The sequence below is a fragment of the Hydra viridissima genome, unplaced genomic scaffold (genome assembly GCF_058129835.1).
Source record: "Hydra viridissima isolate aposymbiotic clone 2 unplaced genomic scaffold, HvirCarnegie_v1 scaffold_52, whole genome shotgun sequence".
NCBI classification, from domain to species: Eukaryota; Metazoa; Cnidaria; class Hydrozoa; order Anthoathecata; family Hydridae; genus Hydra; species Hydra viridissima.
The window spans coordinates 57,501-80,850 of record NW_028324337.1 but is presented as its reverse complement, the minus strand read 5'-3'; the positions used below and the strand labels follow the sequence as shown (position 1 = coordinate 80,850).

General features: G+C 28.7%; 2 protein-coding genes across 3 annotated transcripts; both read left to right on the top strand.

Annotated features, from left to right (window-relative positions):
• Positions 1-6,880: 6,880 nt before the first annotated feature.
• On the top strand, positions 6,881-16,845 carry LOC149876040 (ras-like protein family member 12). Of its 2 annotated transcripts, none has more exons than XM_090075837.1 (5): positions 6,881-6,988; positions 14,094-14,511; positions 14,754-14,810; positions 15,611-15,684; positions 15,868-16,845. In XM_090075837.1, the coding sequence occupies exons 1-5, from the start codon at positions 6,956-6,958 to the stop codon at positions 16,294-16,296; spliced, it is 1,011 nt and encodes a 336-aa protein (XP_089931963.1). In that variant the 5' UTR covers positions 6,881-6,955; the 3' UTR covers positions 16,297-16,845. The 2 variants fall into 2 exon arrangements, with proteins under 2 accessions (XP_089931963.1, XP_089931962.1); XM_090075836.1 differs by lacking the exon at positions 6,881-6,988 and adding an exon at positions 12,611-13,977.
• Positions 16,846-20,495: 3,650 nt separating this feature from the next.
• LOC149876039 (plastin-2-like) lies at positions 20,496-22,480 on the top strand. Its single transcript, XM_090075834.1, has 3 exons — positions 20,496-20,723; positions 20,936-21,079; positions 22,049-22,480. The coding sequence occupies exons 1-3, from the start codon at positions 20,628-20,630 to the stop codon at positions 22,199-22,201; spliced, it is 393 nt and encodes a 130-aa protein (XP_089931960.1). The 5' UTR covers positions 20,496-20,627; the 3' UTR covers positions 22,202-22,480.
• The last annotated feature ends 870 nt before the right edge of the window (positions 22,481-23,350 follow it).

Genomic DNA, 23,350 nt, shown 5'->3' with positions numbered 1-23,350 from the left:
TATGCCATGTCTTGCAAACAATATTCAATTATTAGTTAGCCCAGTGTAAAAGAACCATTATTCGACCATTTTAAGTGACGCAAGAAAATTGGTGAATATTGTCAGGAAAGGTTTAGTGATTACTCAAGAATTATTTCGAGTGGCAAAACTTTGATTGTCAAATGCCCAACACTTTGGAACAGTTCATTTCGTGTGCTAAGACGTTTACTAGAAATTCGGCAGGAAGTTGAAAAGATATTGACTTCTCATAAGCACGATAAATTACTGGAATTAGCTTCATCGCTAGAACCATTTTCTCAGCAGATAAATATTTTGCAAACCGATTGCAGGTCTTTGTCTCGTATTGTGCCTGCTCTTTTTGTCTTGGAGGATCACATGTAACAATTTTCAGTCAAGCCTGTCTCACAATCACTTCTTGATTACATTCTACATCCTGGTATGTCTGGGTTTAATCCACTTCCAGCTGCAGCATCATTTTTAGATCCATCAGTAGCAGGTAATAATTAATCAATTATTTATTGATTAGCGGAAAGTAGAAACCTTGATGGCTTTTATTCTTTGAATGAAGCACTTTCATCATTTATGTGGCTTATGCCTATTATTATTATTACACATTTGTAAGCATTGTGCAATTTACCATATTATTATTGATAAAGCATAACGAATTAGTTGTGATTTTTATAGTTATCTTCCTGACACCTGATCTACCAGCTCTGAAAGGAGAAGCCATTTGTTTTATTTTCAGCATGACAGCATTGAGCAGGAGAAACCTTGGTGATAATGGTTCAGTAATGGTTCTGCAACCAGTCCTATTACTGGCAGTAGTGTTGGTGGGGTTGCTAAGAAAATGGTTTCATTTTACTCAGATGAAACAATTTCCACATTTATTTAACAGGGTAACAGAATTCCAGAACATGAAACTGACAGCAAGTAGCTCTACTACTACTAGCACAACACTCATTGATGTGCAAGGAGAAATTAACGTATATGTTAGCGAGATAAAAGACATTTATGTTAAAGATTCATTTGCTTTCTGGAAGAATGGAAGGGCATCATATGCAGAGTTGTTTCCTACAGCTGAAGATCTACTGGCTGCTCCAGCAAGCAAAGCGTATGTTAAGAGAATTTTTTTGTTAACAGGTTACCTTACATCATCTAGACGCAGCCGCATGTCAAAATCGTTGCGTCTTCTTGAAATTGAATAACGTACTACTGGTGCACCAATGAACTGCGTTACTACGTGATGCTGTCTTATTATAACACTTGACAAAGTTATAGTTTTATGCCTGCCTTGCTATAAAACTTTTTGAAACATACTAGTTATGTCCCTTTACACCTGCTCTGCTTAGAGTAACACTGTATTTAGTTGCTTAGTTTTTTAGCATGTACTAGTCAGTGACTGCACTTCTCTTAAACTGAATATAAGGCTTCAGTGTGGGAAATAAAATAAAAAGCGATATCTTTTTTTGAAATTGAAACAAAATAGAAACTGAAATTAATATTCAAAAACGAAATAAAAACAAAAACTAAAATTAGCTATAAAACGAAAACAAAACTAAAACTGAAATGAGATAAGCAAAAACGAAATAAAAACATAACTGATTTAAAATCATAAAACAAAATTATCACAGAATATATATATATATATATATATATATATATATATATATATATATATATATATATATATATATATATATATATATATATATATATATATAATAATAATAGGTAGATTTATTTAATAACATGACTTAGAGCTTCGCACGATCTTCAGATGTTTTATAAACTGTAAAAAACGGAGCGACAAAAATAAATACAAAAAATACTTTGGAGTGTCCGCTAAGTTCATATCAAACTTTTTAACTAGAGTTTTTTTTTTTCGGTACTTTCACTTACCAACAAGACATTAGTACATTAGTACATCGGACCTATCAAGAAAAACTTCAAAGATAGATGGTAGAAGCAAAAAAGATGAAAGTGAAAGTCAGGCGAACTAAATTGAACTTTCGAAATTCATATGGAATTTGTAAAAATGAGGATTTAAAACCTTTACGTGGTATATTCTTGATCAAACGGAGCCATTTAAAACTGGTGGTAAATCTTGTAATTTATGAACAGTTGAAGCTTACTTAACAAACTAAGCGAGCAAAGGTCTAAGCATCAACACTTAAATATCCAGTTTCCTATTTCTTATTTTTCACGTAAGTGAATCTTTAATGAATCTGTTTGTTTAATATGTATTTTTTTAGGAAGTTTGCCCAGGTTCCAATCAAATAAATTTTTAACTCTTAATATCTAATTAACAACTTTTATAAAAATAAAAGTCGAGAGTTATAAAAATAAAAGTCGACAGCTAAAAAAATAAAAGTCAACAGTTATAAAATAAAAGTCGACAGTTAAAAAAATAAAAGGCGACAGTTATAAAAACTAAAGTCGATATGTTATACTTCCCCTGTTTTGCATGATAATTACGGAAAGGTTTAAGTAGGGATGTTAGTTTGTTATCAGAAATTTTCTTTAAATTTATTCGTTCAAAAAAAAATCTTTCAAACAAAAAACCGAAAAAGCTATAGCTTTTCAATGGTTTTGTGTTTTCCTTTTCTTTTTTTTTTTTTCAAAACCTCATTTGCTAAAGTGAAACGGCACTGGAAATTTTTCCGGAACAAATTGGAACTACAAATCATGACAAATAATCGCAAAAATCCAATTATATATAAAAATATATAGTCGGTTTAAATAAATATGTAACCGGTTTTGTTTTTTAGAAATCCTTCATTAGTAGCACCAATCAATTTTCTAAGATGAAAGATGATTGAATGATGATCTCTCCGATATAATTTTTGAAACTATAAGGAAAAATAAAATTTCTTTCATTTGAAATAGAAGGCATTAGATTGATTATTGACGAACACAACATCGTGTCAAAGAGCAGATCTTTTCAAGTAATTTTATCAAAACAGAATATACATTTATTTAAAAAAAAAAATGCTTTTCTCATTAAGGGCCTGTTTATATGGAAAGCTTACGTTTATATGAATAAACGAACTGGCCCGGATAGCGATCCGGGCTAGTTCGTTTATTCATATAAACGTAAAATAAAATTAAGTTGAAATAAGGACGACGTCGAGATCTCGGCAAACGGGCTGGCTCGTTTGCCGAGCCAGCCCGCTTTCCATATAAACAGGCCCTTAGGAATAAATTTTATGCGAAATATTGTTGCGTAATTTAGATGCTACGATTGGTCCGACATAAATAAAATTTTTACTTGGGACCATTCCAACTAGCTTTTTAAATGAAAGCATTGAAGCAACTATATGCATTTCAGAATTTTTTTTTTTTTCCTTGATAGTTTTAAAATTTTCACATCGAAGAAAACCTTGAATATATATAGACAGTTAACAAAAAAAAGCAAAATTGCATAATTTGTTAAAAATTGGTTTGAAAGCAAAAGAATAAATATTTTAAAGTTATATTCAAGTTTTTGTTGATAAATAAAAGTTGATAAAATACATTAGGAATGTTAAAAAATTTTGTATAATGTTTATTTTTGGTTAGGGGAGAACCTCAATGAATGGGGCAGTTATAGCAAAATGAATTTTAAACGTAGATAAAATTGTTTAATATATATATATATATATATATGTATTAAAATATATTTCAAAGTAGAACTTTCTCATTTTAGAATTTCATATTTAGTGATTTTTATCTAAGTAAAATATTGCAGTATAAAAGTGTGTAAATAATACTTATTACCCATGGGGGTAAAAGAAAGGGACTACAGTATTCCCCTGCTGAGCTGTAAATAATACCTTATTAAATTCATTTAATAAGTTGTATTTTGTCCCATTCAATATGCGCATCACTTTATCTAAAAATGATTTGTCACACCATAAACACCTTTATTTAAGCTTGAATGTTTTACACACTGTAGTACTAGAGACCGCTATCTATTTAAGCATGGAATTTAATTTTCCATAACTTCAAAAATTACAAAAACAAAAATATTTTTAAAAATTACTTTTTACATTCGAAAACACAATAACATCCAATGTCATTACGGTCATTGCGCAATAGGAAGGATGAGTCGGTCAGTTGAATTCTTGTTTCTATCACTCTTTGTTACAGGAGTTTGAATATCCTTACATCGATGCTTCTATAACAATCTGAGTTCATTAAGGTTCTCCCCTACTTTAAAGGCGATTTGATTGGTTTTTTTTTTAGTGTTTATATTAATTATGATTTACTGACCATTCCCTATGAGATCTAATAAGTTTATTGTTAAAAAAGGTTAATTCTTATAAGTTAAGTATCTTTAGGATTTCTTCTAAATTCTTAAAACTACTTTTTTCAAAATGATATTCATATTTACTTAAAATAATTTTTCGTTTAATTTTGAGAAATACCTAAATTAGTAAGAGTGACGTAAAAGGATATGTTGTTAGCATTACTCAGAAGGACTTCGTGCAATCACCAATGTGCATAACTGAGCTATTATCTATCAAATTTAAGAAAACCATGAGTGCCTTTTAAAGACAACCTGCTGATTTATATATAAATGTTGAAATGTTGAAATGTTGCTGTCAACGTTTTGGCTGCAGTTTGAAAAGTTTTTTACTTTTTTTTTTTTTTTTTTTTTTTTTTTCTTAACGTTTTAATTGTTTAAAAAAAGTTGTATATTTGATGTTAACTTAAAAACTTTTTTAACCTTCTAAGAAATTTTTAGAAAAAAAATTTTCTGGCCCCTTCCATCGCTTTTGCAGTTAGCTGCAGTTTCTAAGGACCTTGTTGATTTGCAAACAAGCAGTCTGAACATTTTTTTAACAAAATGATGTTAACTCCACCTTATCATTAACTAATTTAAATGTAGACGAAGTTGTGTATCTATTGCTCTTATCTTCACTTTAACATTAAATAGATTTGGTGAGTGTGATTAAATTAGATCTAAAGTTACACGTCACCGAATCTGATCTTTATGCAAAATACGTCTTAATGCTCTCTATTTGATGACATTCATAATACTTTAAAATTCTTTAGAAAATAAGCTACAGAGAGCTGAAAAATATATCATTAAATAACTGTGTTCGAGTACTCATATTTAAAAATAGATTGAATTTCCTGCAATACTCTTCCAGATCCTTTTTTTATATTGGATGAGTGGTGAGTTATTTGGATAATTGGAGTTAAGAAATAGCTCAATGGATAAAATTTAGTTTACTGAAAAAATTTCTATAATACGTTTGGGATTTAAGTTTTTATAATTCCCATCAGATACTATTCTATAAAGAATTTAATACTGTTTTGTTCAAAATGAATCATCCAATGAAAATTACTTAACAATCATAAGTTATCTCTAATGCAAAATAGGATTTTAAATTGTTATATACGACTAAAAGAGTTTATTGACGCTTTAACATACTTTCTGCGTACAAGAAATCCATTCAAAACCTTATAAAGGATCGATATTTATAAAAATGTGTTTTTTAAATTTTTTTAATTGTTTTTTTTGTGATTTTTATATATTCGTTTACTTTTATTCATTTGTTACACGATTATGGTAGCTATTATTATTACTATCATTATTATCATTACTATCATTATTATTATTATTTTTGTTATTATTATTATTATTATTATTATTATTATTATTATTATTATTATTATTATTATTATTATTATTATTATTATTATTATTATTATTATTATTATTATTATTGTTATTATTATTATTATCATTATTATTATTACTATTTTTATTATCATTGCCATTATTATTATCATCATCATTACTATCATCATCATTATTACCGTCATTATTATTCTTTTTATCTTTTTATTATCATCATTGTATATGATTTTTATTATCATCATTATATATACTATTAGTATCATTATTACTATTGCTATTATTGTTATTATCATTATCAATATTTTTGTTAATACTGTTATTATTATACTATTAACTTTTGCGTAGAAAACATGTTTCCGATCATGGATGTTTTTTCAATGCGTTTTAAAAAATTTACTCAAATAATATTAATAAAGATTTACTCAAATAATATTAATAACGAATTTCAAACGTTTCCTGACCAAGAATAGGAAATTAGAGTATGTTACGGGAAATATGCTAGTTGAAGTTTTGTGTAACATTCGAAACTCCAAGTTCAATGCTTTGAAAACGTTGTAATTTTTTTATTGTCTGCATATCATTAGTTGGATTGTAACAAATCATAAAAATTGTTTTTAATCCGTTAAATAATTAGTTTTAAAGGTTTTTTTCTTACTTATCTTGTTGCAAAATTTAAAAAATAAAAAATGACCTAAATAAAACTGAAAATTGAGTCAGTAGTTGTAACCTCCTGTAGCTCCACTCATGCTAAATCGTTTTAGCATACTCAAGAAGAGATTAAAATTTATCGGAGATAAACTTTATTCATTTCAATGTGCTCTTTCTCTTCTTCGAACAGACATCACTTACCTTCATTACGCGTCAATGTGTGAAGAACGCCCATTTAAGCGTTAATTACTTCAAACAATGATCCTTTTTTGTACTTCAAAACAAAGTATTTTAAATTTTGAAAATAATCACTTTATTAGCTTAGGTAAATCAGTGTTATATAAAGGTGAACGAACCCCCTTCGTTACTTGTGCTAAATATATGTATTATTCAACGTAAATCTTTCTCATCAAAACATTTGATGTTTATAATATTATTATTTTTTTAATGTTAACTATATAACTGTTTAATAAACTTAATCAGAAAATTTCTGTCTTATAACTATAGAGATTAGTAATTCTTTTTTGTGTTCCAAAATTGAATTATAAGAGATGTCAGTTTTAAAATAAATAGAACTACATAAGTAAAGACATTCGGAATAAACGAATATCAACTTTTTTTTTATTATCAAGGTTAAAACATCTTGAACTACAGAGAATCAAAAAAAAATTTGGGGATATGCATTTTCAAGACTTTCCAACAAAAATACAGGTAACTCATTTGTAACACTTTATTTGAATTAAATGCATTTGTAAAGATTTTGGTTTTTTTTTTTTTTTTGAAAGCTGTATATTTTAAACACTTCTTTTTCAAAGCTTCAGAATTTTTACTTTATAAAATCTTGTTTTGGGTGTTGAATCCGTTTATTTTGTAGTTGGTTTTTTTAAACAACCCTTTTTAAAAATATTTTTTGAAATGTGAACGATATTAAGTTTTTGTCAGTACCTTTGCTTCGAATTATTTAAAATTAAACAGTTTTATTAGTAAAATTTAACATTTAATGCAACGTTTACATACGCGGCTTCTTGTTTTATTTTAAAAACAATTTTCATACAGCGTTTTAGGTTTTTCTTGGGCTCAAGCAGAGCATGCTTAAAGTTACTAGTAAAAATAAATTTAATTCCTTCGGTATTTATATAGTTAATATAATTAAGTATAGTTTAATTTTACAGGAATTATCTCTCTTTAAACTTACAATTCAAAAAGTAATCTGTTAAGAGATTTTCATAAACCTTAAACCAACCCTTTCAACATTTTTTATTTATTTATTTTGATTTAAAAATGGCTGTACTTCTAAAATCTCCAGGTTTTTCTCACTTATAATAAAACTTAAAGCTTTAACAAGTTTTAGCTGTTTGTTGTAAGTGAAAAATCTAATTAGTGGTCTCATGGTGATAGCGCGCAAAATAAAGTTTCTTTACAAATTCTTCTTTTTTTTTTATTAAGCTACTTGTTAATAAACTTAAATATTTTTATAAGTACCCAAAAAATTTATTATAGTAGTAATGTCGCCGTTTTATTTATGAAAATACAATTTTAATTTATTTCATAGTTTTTAAATAAAAATGATAATGATAATAATAATAGTAATAATAAAAATAATAATAATAATAGTTGTAGCAATAATAATAAAAAAAATAATAACAATAATAATAATAAAAATAGTAATAATAATAATAGTAGTAGTAGTAGTAATAATAATAATAATAATAATAATAATAATAATAGTAATAATAATAATAATAATAATAATAATAATAATAATAATAATAATAATAATAATAATAATAATAATAATAGTTATAGTAATAATAATTATAATAACAATAATAATAGTAATAATAATGATAATAATAATAATAATATTAATGATAATAATGAAAATAATAATAATAATAATAATAGTAAAAGTAGTGGTAGTAGAGTAGTAGTAGTAGTAGTAGTAGTAGTAGTAGTAGTAGTAGTAGTAGTAGTAGTAGTAGTAGTAGTAGTAGTAGTAGTAGTAGTAGTAGTAGTAGTAGTAGTAGTAGTAGTAGTAGTAGTAGTAGTAGTAGTAGTAGTAGTAGTAGTAGTAGTAGTAGTAGTAGTAGTAGTAGTAGTAGTAGTAGTAGTAGTAGTAGTAGTAGTAGTAGTAGTAGTAGTAGTAGTAGTAGTAGTAGTAGTAGTAGTAATAATAATAATGATAAGCAATAGTAATATTAATTTTGATCTTTTTAACTTTACATTTCTAAGAAATATTATTTATGTTACTCACAATTTAGATGAATTTTTCTCAAAATTTAATTTTGTTGTGGGCCTTTTAAATTGGGTTTTCATCTTTTTTTTTTCGACAGTTTTAGACCTATTACTAATTAAGGTATAACTAACCTAAGTAAATTAACCAAAAGACTAATATTCAACTAACGATCGACGATGTATTTATTTTGATGGGTCAGCAAACGTAATACTTCACAAAGAGGCTTGTAACTACTTTACAACTACAAATTAGCTGTCATATGTTTCGACACTTTAATTGTAATGATAAGAATCATTAGGATGAAATAATAACTGAAAAGAAATGTTTATACAAAAAATATTGAACAAAGCTAGAAAGTGAAAAACATTCCTGTTATTTCAAGTTTGATGATGGTAATAGGAACTTGTGGAAAATAATTTTCCGATAAAAGTGCAAGTACATAGTTTTAGCCGGTGTCCTCGGCGTGACGGTTTTAACCGGTGTCCTCGGCGTGACGATTTTAACCGGTGTCCTCGGCGTGACGGTTTTTGAGTTGAAACTTTTCCTCCACATGACACATGATAAACTCTGTTCCGTTAATTTAGCTGATTTATCATTCTTTTTAGATTTTCATAGCAACTAAACGCTGCGTAATACCTTCCGATTTTTCTCGATAGGGTTTTGAAAAAACTAATAAATCCTGAAAAAAAAAATAAAAAAATTACAAACTTTTACGTTTTCATTTGTTGCTGCTAATATTGGTTTTTATGGATGTTAATAATAGATAAAAGTTTATTTACATAAACCGTTTCTTAGCACTAGGATACTGACGCATTCCGCGAAGACAAATCAAATCTTTTAATTCTAAACAAAGATCCTTGAGGATTAAACGTTTCTTTATCTCTGAACCTTGAAATGTTGAAGTTGAAAATTGCTTCGTGGTTTTTGTGGATACTTTCGTGTTTGGTTTATGAGCAAGGGATAAGTTTTTTATGAGATACAGCATAAAAGTTTTTTTTGAAGCTAAAAATTTTTCTTATAATATTCTAAAAATTTTTCTCATAACTTAATACAATATTATTATAATATCTTAAATACATTTAAGATTTTTTGTAGAAACGTTTTGTTTTTAGTATTTTAGAAGTTTAGACTAAAAAGATGATGACTGATCTCGTAATTCTAATAGAAACCTCGAAAAAGGCATTTTAAATTTGTATGCTTGCTTTTCTGAGCATCATACTCTCTTAAAAAAATGATATTTTTCGTTTAAAACTATAAATTTTTCGATTAAATGCATAATAGTCATCAATAAAAAATAAAAAATCTGTTTACAATAAACAGCAAAACAAACCCCGCGACTAAACAGAATAATGTAAAAAGCTTTTAATTTGCAATCAAGAAATTTTTATCAGCACTTTTTTTGTAATCGTTTAATGTTTGAAAATACTGACATAAATTAGCACAATTGGAAATGACATTTTATTCTTAAAAGTTTGTGTATTGTAATAGAGTTGGATGCCATCTTCATCATTTCTAAAACGTATGTCCTGAAGGTATGTTAAACGCTTCTTTCAAAATCATTTCTTATAACTATTAACTTCTTTAGATGACGTCTTAAAACATATCTTATATGATAGCTGTATGATGGATGACAGCTTGTTGACACCAGTAAACATTAATCTACTTAAAACATGCAAAATTATTTTTCTTGAGATGTTGAGCCTGAGAAAACGCCATAGATGATCTGCATAATAACTGTGGCATTATATAGCCGTTTTAATTGACCTGGAAATAGTCTGTGGTGACTTTGCAATGCACACAAGCATTTTCAAATGTTCAGCGCTTTAAGTTGATGGTCGCAGACATGATATTACAATATTAGTAATTGACTTTGTCTATAACGCAAGAGCATCTTAGCTGCAAATTCAAATTTTGATAGCTTTTACTTGATTAGTTCTAATCATAGACTATAAACTATTTATTGGATTAAAGTTCTATAGCCTCTTTTTTGCATTAACACTTAAAGGATTAACAATACGTTAAGCAATTTCTATCTTCCCTTAAAACGTTTTGCAAAGATTTTTTTGAACGCATTCCTCATGTAAAAAATGACATCCAAAGTTTCGGTTTTTGTTGCGGACTTTGTGTCGTGACCTAAAAATTTAGATTTGGTCATAATTAACTTGAAAAACCTTTAGTAACTACAGCATGTCGGTAGTAAAAGCATGTCAGTAGTGGAGTCTTTGCAACTCATTGTGAAGAAAGATTGCTTAAAAAAAAAATAGATTGATGTTCGAGGTTTAAAAAAAGTCTTATCAACAGTGATTTAGAGATTTTATTAGAACGTTATTGAAGGGGCTTTTGTTGGAGCATGAGAACTTCTGAAAGTCTAATTAACTTTATTATGTCCTTCTTTTTTTCATAGCGGCTTTTTAAGAAATATTATTTTAGTATAAACCTGTTTGCCTATCGAAACGTGAAATTCTTTTTGCTGTGTTTTGGTGTTTATAGCGTAAGAGTGTTGTGATTTAACGAATTCATGCAGACATTTTGATAAAAGTCAAGTGCAATTAAAAATATTTCTTGAGATGTTTTTATTAAAGCAATTTGGAATTTTTCACACAGCTTTGTCCTGTGCAAAAAAAGCCACCGACGGTCCACAAAAGAACTTTCAGTGAATCAAAAAGGACATCACATCTTGTTGAGATTTAAAACCTGTTACTAATTTTAACTTACAATCTACAGTAAAACTGAAGCTTAAAATAATTTATCTTTATTTGTTAAACGTATATTTCCACAGGTCGGAAATTAATTCTTTTAAGCAAAGTGACACAAGTTACAAAACTTGCTGTTATCTCAGTTGAACTAATTGCCTGAAAATTAAACTGTTGACCATACGAAAATTAAACTGTTGACCATATCCGACACGACGTTATCAAATATTATCATGTTAACTTTTGATAAGGTTTCATTTCTTTTTTTTTTTTTCCATTTTACGCGGCTTACTTGGAGAACATCTATATTGAAAGCGAATAAATACAGAGTAGAGTAAAGAGTAAAGTAATAAAATAAGAATAGAGTACATAATTGACTAACTCATTGTTTTAAATACGAATTTTTACTGTTTGTACAAGTCAAACATGTTTAAAATTCATATTTAAAAAAATATCTATGTATAACAATATATGCAAGCCTGTAAACTCTTTAAAAGTAATTTGTATTATCTTCTTAAAAAACTGAAAAAACTCGGCCAATATCTTTATTAAATATATTATTGAAATTATTATAAACTATTAGATAAATTTGTGAGAAAAAAAATTTATCTTTACAAACTGATAGTTTTTCATTTTAAAATTCGTGATATTATTCTTCAGCAATACTTCAAAATTCTCTTTGTAATTTTAGATATAGTAAAATACTTTGAAAATTCTGGCTCGAACTTTTTAACAAATAAAAAGTGTTTTGTATATAAGCGGTGCTTTGTATCACACCGAATTACTTTTTCAAACCTTTCGTTAAAAAGTGTTTACATGTGATCACACTTAAGAGAAAATAAAACACCGCTTTTTATTGGAAAATGAGTTTCATATTTATATATATATATATATATATTTTTTATGTAGGCGCCAAAGTCTTATCTTCTGCCTTTAAATCTTTTTGTGCTTTGTCATTTGTTTTAATATAACTAATTTCTAACAAATATTTTATTTATATAGTGGAGTGTGGAGAGATCTGTTCGAGTTCTCCCCATCCTGCCCTACATCTCAACGATTTATTAAATAGTTGAAGAGAAGTTAGAAAGCTTTAGAAATGAGGTTCCATTTCGAAAAAACTAATTGTAAAACTCGTTCTCGTCTTCTTAATACAGGGAAACTTAAAATGGATATCAAGACAAACGATTTTTTTTAAATGAAAGTTTTTAAATTTGACCTCGATAAGCTTTAATATTTAAAGAATCTTATCCAACTTTTCCTTTAAATTTTTTTTTGTGAAAAATTTATTTTATGCAACGAATATTATTTTGCTTTCAGTTTTTGATAATGTGCGCTATGTTTTGGAGCCTCTTAAATCAGCCAGATAAATGATCAGTTCTATTATAAAAAAAGATTAAATAATCGGATCTACACTAAAGTTTTCGCATGGGACTGAAAATTCCAGCGCTAGAGACCTAAATTTGTTAGCGTCTGTGTTAATTTCATCGTTGTGGTTATTGGTGTTATACTTATTCTTATATTGTATTTTTATTTGTGCTACTTTTTTATTCCTATTTTTCCATTCGCTTTTTATTTTGAACATATTTTGTTCTTTACGTTAATACGGGTTCATTGTTTGTTTTAAAATAGAAAAAAAACCGTCAAATTGCGATTAAGCAGTTGTGAATTAATATTTAATAAATATTGTATCCAACATCGATCAAAGCATTTATATTGTCAAGTACACGCAGCGTGAAGCACTTTTTAAAGTTGTTTTTTCGTTTACATTTTTCTTATATAATATTTTATAATTTTAAAACGTAAGCTTTGGAAAAAGTTAAAAAAGAAAACCCAAATAAAGAAATTAAATGAATTTGTTATAATTGGAAAGGAATGAAAATGAAAAGAATACGGCACTCGACAAATTCAATTATTACAAACGGTTTAAAGTGATGTAAAGGAGGGCTTTATTGCCGTAAGCATTTTTTTAGACTTATTCAAAGCTTACTCGTAACCAACTAGTTCGCTGGACCTATAGTTCGCATGGGATAGCTGTTTACAAGAGTATAACCATTGCCAAAAAAGGATTTTCCATAAAATAAATGCGCAACAAAGGTTAGACACAGCAAGCAATAAAAAGTAAGTGGTTTTTGTCATACTTCAAATACATGCACCAACACGATACTTCAGTGGAAAGATTTTTATCTATTCGTTCAGATGCTAATCTTAGATCAATAACTTTGTGGTATGACAATAACAGACTATTCTTTAAACGCTCAAACATTATTGTCCTCTTGTTTACTTGGGTTATTTTAAAAGAATAATCTTATCATTATATTATCATCTAGGGTGCTAAGCTTTATTCAATGTTTTTCATTAAATTTAACATATCTCTCCCCCTTAATTCTCTTAAATATTGAAGTAATTATATCAGTTTAGGAAAAATGATGGAGGTAAAGGCTTCAGATACCATGCAGAAGTTTAATTATGATATAGAATCTTAATATTATAGCTGGCAAAAATTTGATTTCGCACAAATTGTCTACAGCTTATTTGTATTGAAACGTTTTATGAGATTAACTAAAAGATGTCACCCTAAAATCTAATGATAAGTTATAACTGAATTGAATATTAAAAAAGATATAGATACACGCTTTTAACATAATTAGATATATTTATGAATATTAGTTGAACTTAAAATGAAAAAAGCAGAGCGTCGAAATAGATCGCTAAGGGCGAAAACATTTAGCGGAATATCGAGTGATACTTTACAGCAAGTAGGAGATCTGGGGGTAAGTCACGTGTTCATGTTTGCATGAAAAACTTGGCATTTTATGAAAAATAGAATTTTTTTTTGGAAAATTAGAAGAAAGGTTTTCATAGCTGACTAAATGAATTCATTCTTTAGGTTACAGATGCCGATGAAAGAGCATACAGTTCCGATGGAGATATGTCTTCTCCCGAAACTACACCAGAGCCAGACAATAGAGTAGATCAAAAAGAGTCTAAAAAATTAAAGAAAGTTAAAAAAAGCAGACAACAAAGAGTGACTAAGGCTGATGACCAAGTAAAAGATGTAAAAGCGGCACTAAATCCTAACATGATACTCGGGACACCAACACTTGCACCCCAAAAATTAGAGAAATCGAGCAGTTTCAAAAGGAAAGATAAACTGCCTAACTTAGATGTTAAAAATAATAAAGAAAATCTAGAAGAAAGAAAAGAAAGTGGTCATAAGCGCACAAATAGTAGAAACATACCAACGCCTGACAGGTTTACAGAATGCAATATAGTTTTACTTGGCGATTTGGGTGTAGGAAAAACCGGTACCGTACTTTTTGTAAACATTTTTTAAATCTATCTTTAAATTTAGAGAATTTGGACAATTAAGATCTTTAAAGAAAAAACGTCTTCTTCTTTTTCTTAACTTTAAAAATTAAGTTTAGAACTTAAAAATTGCAGGAGTACGACACAAATAAGACGATAACCTGTTTTAATAGTTATATTTAATCACGATTAAAATTATCATAATTAACATAATTACAATTTTAATATTTTTGTAATTTAGCACTCGCCGTGAGATTCGTAACAAGACGCTACCTTCATGAATATGATTCAAAGTTAGGTAATAACTTTTTTCATATTTCCTCGTTATCATTTCATAAAACTTATAAAAATGTATAAGAATCTAAACTTTTTTCAACAAGTGGAAAGGGGTAAAAGGGCGTGAACATGTAAAACATTGATTTCTCGCACATTTGGTTAAAAGTGAATTTTCTCGTACAATTAGATTGGTTACAAAAAAAAAAAATGTTTTTAAAGAAAGATCTTTTTGTTTTTTATGCCACTTTTGACATTTGATAAAGTTTTGAAATGTTTAAAAATATTCAAGCCGAGTGCGCTTCATTACTGATAAACACAGAATGATTCATCTAAGGAATTCTCGTTTCTATTGTTCTACATAAAAATAAAGCTTTACGTTCTTACATCACTTCAAAAAGATTTTTAAAATTCTATGATAGGAATGCTATTAAATCAGAGAAGATGTGCAATACCGACAAATCAAAAACTTTGTGGGATGGCCAGATTATTTACTAGTTAAAGTAATTCTTTAAATTTTTCTGCAAAAGTATAATAATTTAAATATAATCGATTAACACAGGCAATTGAAGTCGTGACGTTTTTAAGCTTAGAAAACTGAGAAAAACTTAGAAACTGAGTTAGAGTACCATGACTTTACAGGTATAATGTATTGGTGATGACGTAGCAATTTTTATTATTAATTTTGACAATTATAATTTCTAGTTGAACTTTGAAATAAGCACTTATATAATTAAAGATAAAAATCTTTGTGATCAAAAGCATCTACTGACATGCATATTTATTACAATTTTCATTAAAATTTTTCCTTAAAAATATTTTTAGAACGCTCCTATGAAAAGTCTTTACAGTGCTCTGGAGAGCAAATTACTGTGAGGTTATGGGATACAGTGACAAAGGTATTATTTTTTTTTTTTGCTTATAGCAGGTGTGGTTTTTTTCCATTATTATTATATTCTTTATATATATATATATATATATATATATATATATATATATATATATATATATATATATATATATATATATATATATATATATATATATATATATATAATATTATATTCTCTCATTTTCTATAGACTTGGAGCAACTACACCGATCAAGCCGATGCCTTTCTTGTCATGTATTCTGTGACATCAGAGAACAGTGCAGTTAACGCTCAAAACATCATTAACTCAATACGTTCTTCTCCTTCTACAAGAAACATTCCAATAATGCTAGGTGGTAATAAATTTGAACTTGACCATGCCAGAAAAGTATCGCGAAAAGATGTTGAGAATTTTGCTTCAAATAATGGCTGTTTGCATAAAGAATTCTCAGTAGCTAATACATTAAACGTAGATCCTATTATCAAGTTATTGATTAAAGAAGTCACAACTCAAGAAGGTGGTCGTACAACTCCTTCTAACCTTTCCAATGATCCAGTTGAAAAAACTATATTAGGTAGAAAAGCCAGCAACACAAAACAAAATAAAATGAAAAGATTCTTATCCAAGAAATCTTCTTAAATACTCATGAATAATTTCTTAAAGGGCTTTTCAAAGTTTACAGAAAACAGGCTGATTAGCTATCAAATAGAGTCTCCTCTATCATGACAATAAAAATTCATAATAACAGCATAAATTGTGTCTGGAGCAATTATTTAAAGTTACTTTGTCATTTGCCTAGACTAAATTGTAGCATGCAGAACTTGGAATAATGATGTTCTTGATGAGTGTTGAGTCTATAGCTCTTAAAGCTGTGTTCTTAAATATTAACAGCTTTTTTGAGCTTATTGCACCAGCCAAGTTTATCTTCGATATGAAGGCTCCCAAATGAGTATAATTTTTGGACTTGCAAAATCTTCAAATAAGTATTGTGGAATATTGAGGAAAGGTTTTGTTTGTTTCATCGACTTTGTAAAATATGAATTTTATATATATGTATGTATGTATGTATGTATGTATGTATGTATGTATGTATGTATGTATGTATGTATGTATAAATGTATGTATGTACTGGTGTTAGAGACAAGTCTTGATTAATTTTTATTACAAAATACAAAATCTCTATGAGAAGTCGCAATCATTATTTTAATAACAACCAGATTTTACAGTTAAAGATCCAAATTATATTCCTTTGAGCAGTCACCCATTTACTGTCTTTAAGGTAAAAACTCATTACTATTGCCTTTAAATTTCAACGTTAGGTAGTAATATTGTTCATTTTAAATATATAATGATGCCGGATAAGAAAGAAGAATTATAAACAGAAAAAAAATTTTTACAAAACATTTTTTTATAAGCAAAATAATTTTTTTTTTTAATATATATATAACCTAATTGTACCATTAATGTAACTTTTTTACTGTTCTTTTCTCTATTAATGGTCATTAGTTGAAGAATTTAGGTTCTTGAACATTAAATTTCTGTCTTTTTAGTCGAATGTTCCATGCAACAGATTTGAATTGTTCTAAGATTTTCGTGCTCATTTAAGATTTTCGTGCACCAAAGTTAGTGAATCATTGTTTTGTGTGGCTACTAAATAAATTTAAATTTTAGCTTCGTTAAACTTGGTTAAAAAAGTGAAACTAATCATGCAAATAGAGATCGTAAAATTTTGGTTTTTTTATCCCTCTACGACGTCATTTGAAACAATAATTCGGCTGTGTTAAAAGATAAGAATTAATAGGTTGACCATCTTTCTTAAATGATGATCCAATGTTACGGTCATCTATGAAAAATATCAATCAACGCACTAACATATCTTTAGCCGAACCGTTGTCTAAAAGAAGAACAGGTGTCTAAAAGCTCATGGTATTCTTAGACTTGCCTTAGTTCGTTAATTTGATCGAGGATATTTATAAGACTCCTTAATTGTACGAATTCTAAACTACACGAATACTAAATCACTTGTGTTTAAATTAAAGTTCAGAATCACAAAAATTTTTTTTTGGTTTCGTTTTTTCATTATAAAAAATGTTGGGTACCAAAATATTTTTTGCGTGGTCACTTGTGCCAAATAATAACTATTCAGTATATTTAAATTCACGTCAGTGATGCGTAATCTTGCAACTAAGTAAAAAATAAATCATAATTTAATTCCCATTCTTCATTTAGTTAATAAATGCATGCTGGTAAATGAAATAAATCTAGCAGATCAACCTGATTGAAATGGCAAATCAACAAAGTTACTAGAATTCATTCGATATAGGAAAATTCTATTACCGAAATCCGACAAACAATACATTTGTTTGAAATTGTTCAAATCACATCGCTTTTCACATATATTTTCCATCTGTGGAGGTGACACAACGACTTGAAGAAAAAAAAGAAAATGAAAAAACAGCAACTGATGTGATTGATGATGATGATGATGATGACGACGACGACGACGATGATGATGATGATGATGATGATGATGATGATGATGATGATGATGATGATGATGATGATGATGATGATGATGATGATGATGATGATGATGATGATGATGATGATGATGATGATGATAACAACCCCGCTTAAATTTCCTGTGCAAGGAAATCGAACTTCGAAGTCTAAGGATTTATCAAACAGGCTTTTTTAAAGTTAAAAAAAGCACCATTTAAATCTAAAAATTATTCAGCATAAACATTAAAACAAGTTGAAAAAGTTAAAACTGAAAGGAGTTGTCACTTAGCAATCCAACTTGTTTCCAGTCTACCTTCAAGAGATATGTTTGCAGTTGGAGTTTTCATTATTCTAGTATCACTGGACGAAAATATCATCGAGTAATATAACTAAAAAAAAATTTTTGAAACTGTTCTAAAACTATTTCAGTTATTTGCTATTTTAATGTTTTACGCGTGTAATAACGAAGTTCATGGAACGTATATCGGAATATACGGTATATTTAGTGGTATTAACAGGTTTGCAGATATTTAAAAGATTATGTTTAAACTCAGGATCTATTAAACATTAAAGTTGCAAAAGTCTGACTAACCTTTATGCTTAACTGGAGTTGAAATCGTATTTGCTGGCATTGTGGTTGAACTGCTGGTAGCTGGTTTGTTTAATTACTTTTCAGCAGCTGAAGCAAGCTTGAAGGACGGCCTTCACTGATAATTTCAATGTAACCACTTGTTCCTAACTTAAGAGATTAAATTATAAATCAAATGAATCAAAGCTTTTGAAAACAAATATAAATGTTTGCATGTATGTACGTAAGTACAGTATTGGACAAAACATTTGCAACCAAATAATGCTAATTTAGTTTCTTTATATAAAAGTGCTGCATTTTTTCAATTTAGAGAAATAACTATGTAACTTTTTAGAGATAAAGCTTTTCAAGTTTTACTCATCACAAAATTCATTATTTGTACACGAAAATTAATCAATTAATCAAAAGTATAAAAACGGTCTTATGGCAGTAACGTAAATCGAGGCGTTTTCCGGCCGGTCGACGTACATGGCAAATGCCATCGCTCCTAATGATGTTGAACTTCGATTCATCACTGAACAGGATAGTTCGCTATTTCTGCACATTCCAGTCAATATGAGATGTAGCAAACAGGAGTCTTTTCTTCTGGTTTTTTAGTGAAATCAGCGGTTTCTTTGCAGGGCGTCGAGTTAACAATCCGGCTTCAACAGCACGTCGTCTGATTGTTCAATCCGATACAGGCAGCTCTAATTGCTTTTGTATCTCGACTGATGATATCCAGGGATCCTTCTTGACGGACCTGACGATCATAGAATCCTCTCTAGAAGTGGTGGAACGCGGTCTTCTACCTTTGTTATCTGCTGCCAACTTCCCCGTAGAACGATATTTGGAACATAGTCTTGATACGGTCCGTTTTTTCACGCGATATTTATCACAAATACTTTTTTGTGACATTCTACTTACGTAATCGCCAATAATTTTCTTTCTTAGTTCCGATCCAAGACTGTTGGGAGCCATTTTTGCACTTGAAGTCATAAAAATAATAAATATTTCTGGATGCTACTGGATGTTTCCAGATGCTTCTTCTGGAAACTTCTGGAAGCTTCTGCATGCTTCTGGAAACTTCTGGATACTTCCTTTAATTATTAAAAAACTTCCGTGACGCTGACACGGACCAGACTTAAGAAAATGAAACAAACCAAAAAAGTCGCACTTGTTTTGTCCGCTGCAAAATGGCACTTGTCAACGAAATTCTGCCTGTGTGCTGTCATCTGTCAGCTGATTGCTCATGTTATGGCATGCTATGACTCCAGACTTTTGAACTGTTTGCTGTGGTAGTATAGTTCGTTTCGTTTTTAAGACATGTAAAATTAGGAACACTTTTTAGCATTGTTCGATGTTGGTTGCAAATGTTTTGTCCAATACTGTATGTATGTATGTATGTATGTATGTATGTATGTATGTATGTATGTATGTATGTATGTATGTATGTATGTATGTATGTATGTATGTATGTATGTATGTATGTATGTATGTATGTATGTATGTATGTATGTATGTATGTATGTATGTATGTATGTATGTATGTATGTATGTATGTATGTATGTATGTATGTATGTATGTATGTATGTATGTATGTATGTATGTATGTATGTATATGCTTGTACTTATGCATGCACACATGTGTGTGTGTAATGTAATTGATCACTTTTAACACTAATATATAAAAAGATTGGCAGAGTGCAGAGAGGAGCATACTTTGAAATATTATTTGCAATCAGACCTTTACCTCCTCCCATACTCTTTACTCCTCCCCTCTATAACGCCTTTCCTTCCTAATTTGAAAATAAATGAAATTTATGGGTGTATCATAAGTTTCTTTTTTGTAAAAGTGTTCTTTTTTTCTCTTTTTTTTTTTGTTAAGCATTGATATGGCAGATGTTGCGTGATTACAGTATAGAAATGATAAACAAGCTTAGTAAAGCTGGTGCTCCCACAAAGGATGCTGAAATTGTTCAATGGGTGAACAATAAGGTTGTTTTTTTTTTGCATTTTTGCTTCATGATTTTTTTTTTTTTTTTAATTTAGAAAATTTTTGAATGCTTTTAATTTCAAGTTAGTTTAACTTGGGAATTTTGAAACACAAAACATATTTAGTATTAGAATATTGTGTTTAACAAATCGTCATTCTGTAAATGTTAAGTTGAGATACTATATAATTTAACCTATAATTTATATTTTTATAGCTGAGTTCCGCTGGTAAAACTAGTTCAATCGCTTCATTTAAAGATCCATCAATTGCTACGAGTCTTGCTGTTATCGATCTTGTTGATGCAATTAAACCGGATTCTATCCAATATGATCTTGTTACTAAAGGTGAAAATGAAGAAGTAAGTTGTTGCTTGTGCTCTGTGAAGTTACTTATTAAATGCGTAAAATTTTTGAAAATTGATACAAGACGTGTACCAGAAAAAATCTGCTCATGTTCTGCTGTGGTGTTTACGGAAACCGTTTTAAATAGCGAATTGTTTTAAAATGTCATTGTGTTTGTGTTATTCAAAACTTAAACAATTCTGTTATCAAAAAACAATTAGTTTTAATTGAAATGTCATTAAATCAAAATAAGAAGCAAGAAAAGCTTTTGCATTTTCTCGTTGAAAATCCTGGTGTATCAAACAAAACAATTTCTAAAGAGCTGCAGATTGCTTTGAGAACAGTGCAGAGCATTGTGAAATGATTTAAGGACACTGGTACAATCAAAAGAAAATCAGGAAGTGGACGAAAACAATGTTTTGTTAGACGAGATCTTGGTAAAAAAGTGTAAGATGCTTTAGACAGAAAACTGAAGATTTCTGTCCCAACTTTAGCGAATAAATTTAAGACAAGTGCTTCCACTATATAAAGAGTAAAGAGAAGTTGTGGCTATAAATCTTATAAAAAGAAAAAAGTTCCTTGTCGTGAAGAAAAGCAAGAAAATGTCGCAATTCGATGTTCAAAACTGCTCTATAAAAAATTATGTGCTAAAAATCTTTTTTGATTAGCTGTGTCAAGTGTAAAACGGAAAGTGTGTGCATTCTCACGTACAAAACTTCACAAACTTTCTTAAGTGAAGTTTAATCATCACTTTGTGCTTTTTATTATGTACTTTCAAAATATATATATAACATTCAATAACGAAATACAATAGTTAAATAAATATCCTTTATAATGTCCGCGCAGATTTTTTCTGGTACATGTCTTTGATTGGAAATTTTATAATTATTTTTAAAAATTTTTCTGCGCAGATACTTCCTTAACTGTTTTTTTGTTGTTGTTTTTTCCTTTTGTTATCTTATTATATTATCGTTATCTTTTATTAGGAGCGACTCATGAACGCCCTTTATGCTATCTCAATGTGTCGAAAAATTGGAGCACGTACATATGCATTAGCTGAAGATCTTGTGGAAGTAAAAGCGAAAATGGTGCTTACAGTTTTTGCAAGCCTTATGGCGAGAGGCCTAGAAAGCAAATAAGTCGCATAATATTTTGGAATGCGTTTCTGATTGATTTTCTCGATTTCAAGCATGATTTTTTTTTTCTAGTCTCATTGTCAAGAGTTTGAATCTTTTGAATCTTTTATGCGTAAAAAAATGATTTTTTTTACTTCGTATCCATTTTATGGAAATTTTCTGTCTAATATTTTTTTTTTTTTTTCTTAAAAAAGTTTCATATTTTTTTTGTAAAAACTAAGTCTTGTAAACAATTTGTTTTTTATTTTCATTCAAAAAAAAAAATTTCAGATTGCTCTTAAAGTTATGTGTGAAGATCTTATTCTTATTAAATATTATAGTCATTTACATATAGACACAAACAAATTCCATTAAATTTCTTTGAAATTTGATTTGCCACGGTAAGTGCTGTTCTGTCATGGAGTTTCAGTACAGATAACAGTTTTACAACATTCTTTCGATACAAGGAGTTGAAAGCGTGTCGACTAGCTTTAGTCCGGGATCTGAAAAAAATGTGTAACCTTACCATCCCAATTTACTAAATTAAAATTACCAAAGTTGCAATTTAACCAAATACCTTATTATTCTAGTTTATTGGAAGTACTCCAAATAGCATTTTGAGACTTAAAACAGTTGCTCTACCTCACTAATTATTACTGAAACAGTGGCCATTCCACATGCGGCGCACTATTTTACCCCTTTTAAAGTTTAAATGAAATTTACTGATGCGCATTAAATATGGCAAAAACAATTATAGTACTAAATATGTATAAATTCACAAGACTTCTTGAGGGTTGAAATTGGTGCTGTTTAATACAAATCCATGTTAGTACTTGAGCGCATATAAAGAAATTTAATGAACTTCAAGTCAGAGGAGGATGGCCACACGTTTAATGAACTTGGTTTCTAACTTTAAAAGAAAATGCTTTTTTAGGGCCTGTTTATATGGACAAGGGCTAGCCCGGAAAACGAGCCAGTTTTTAAATTGCGTTTATATGAATTTTTGACAAAAAAAGAAAAAATGATATCGAGGTCAGCCTGGCTTTTTCTAGCAGGGCTGGCCTCTTTATCGGTAAAATAATAACTTTAAAGATGGCGGCTAACGACAAATAAAAAACACATTGCATTTTAACAATGTGTTTAACTGGTATTATAACACAAATAATGCTTCTT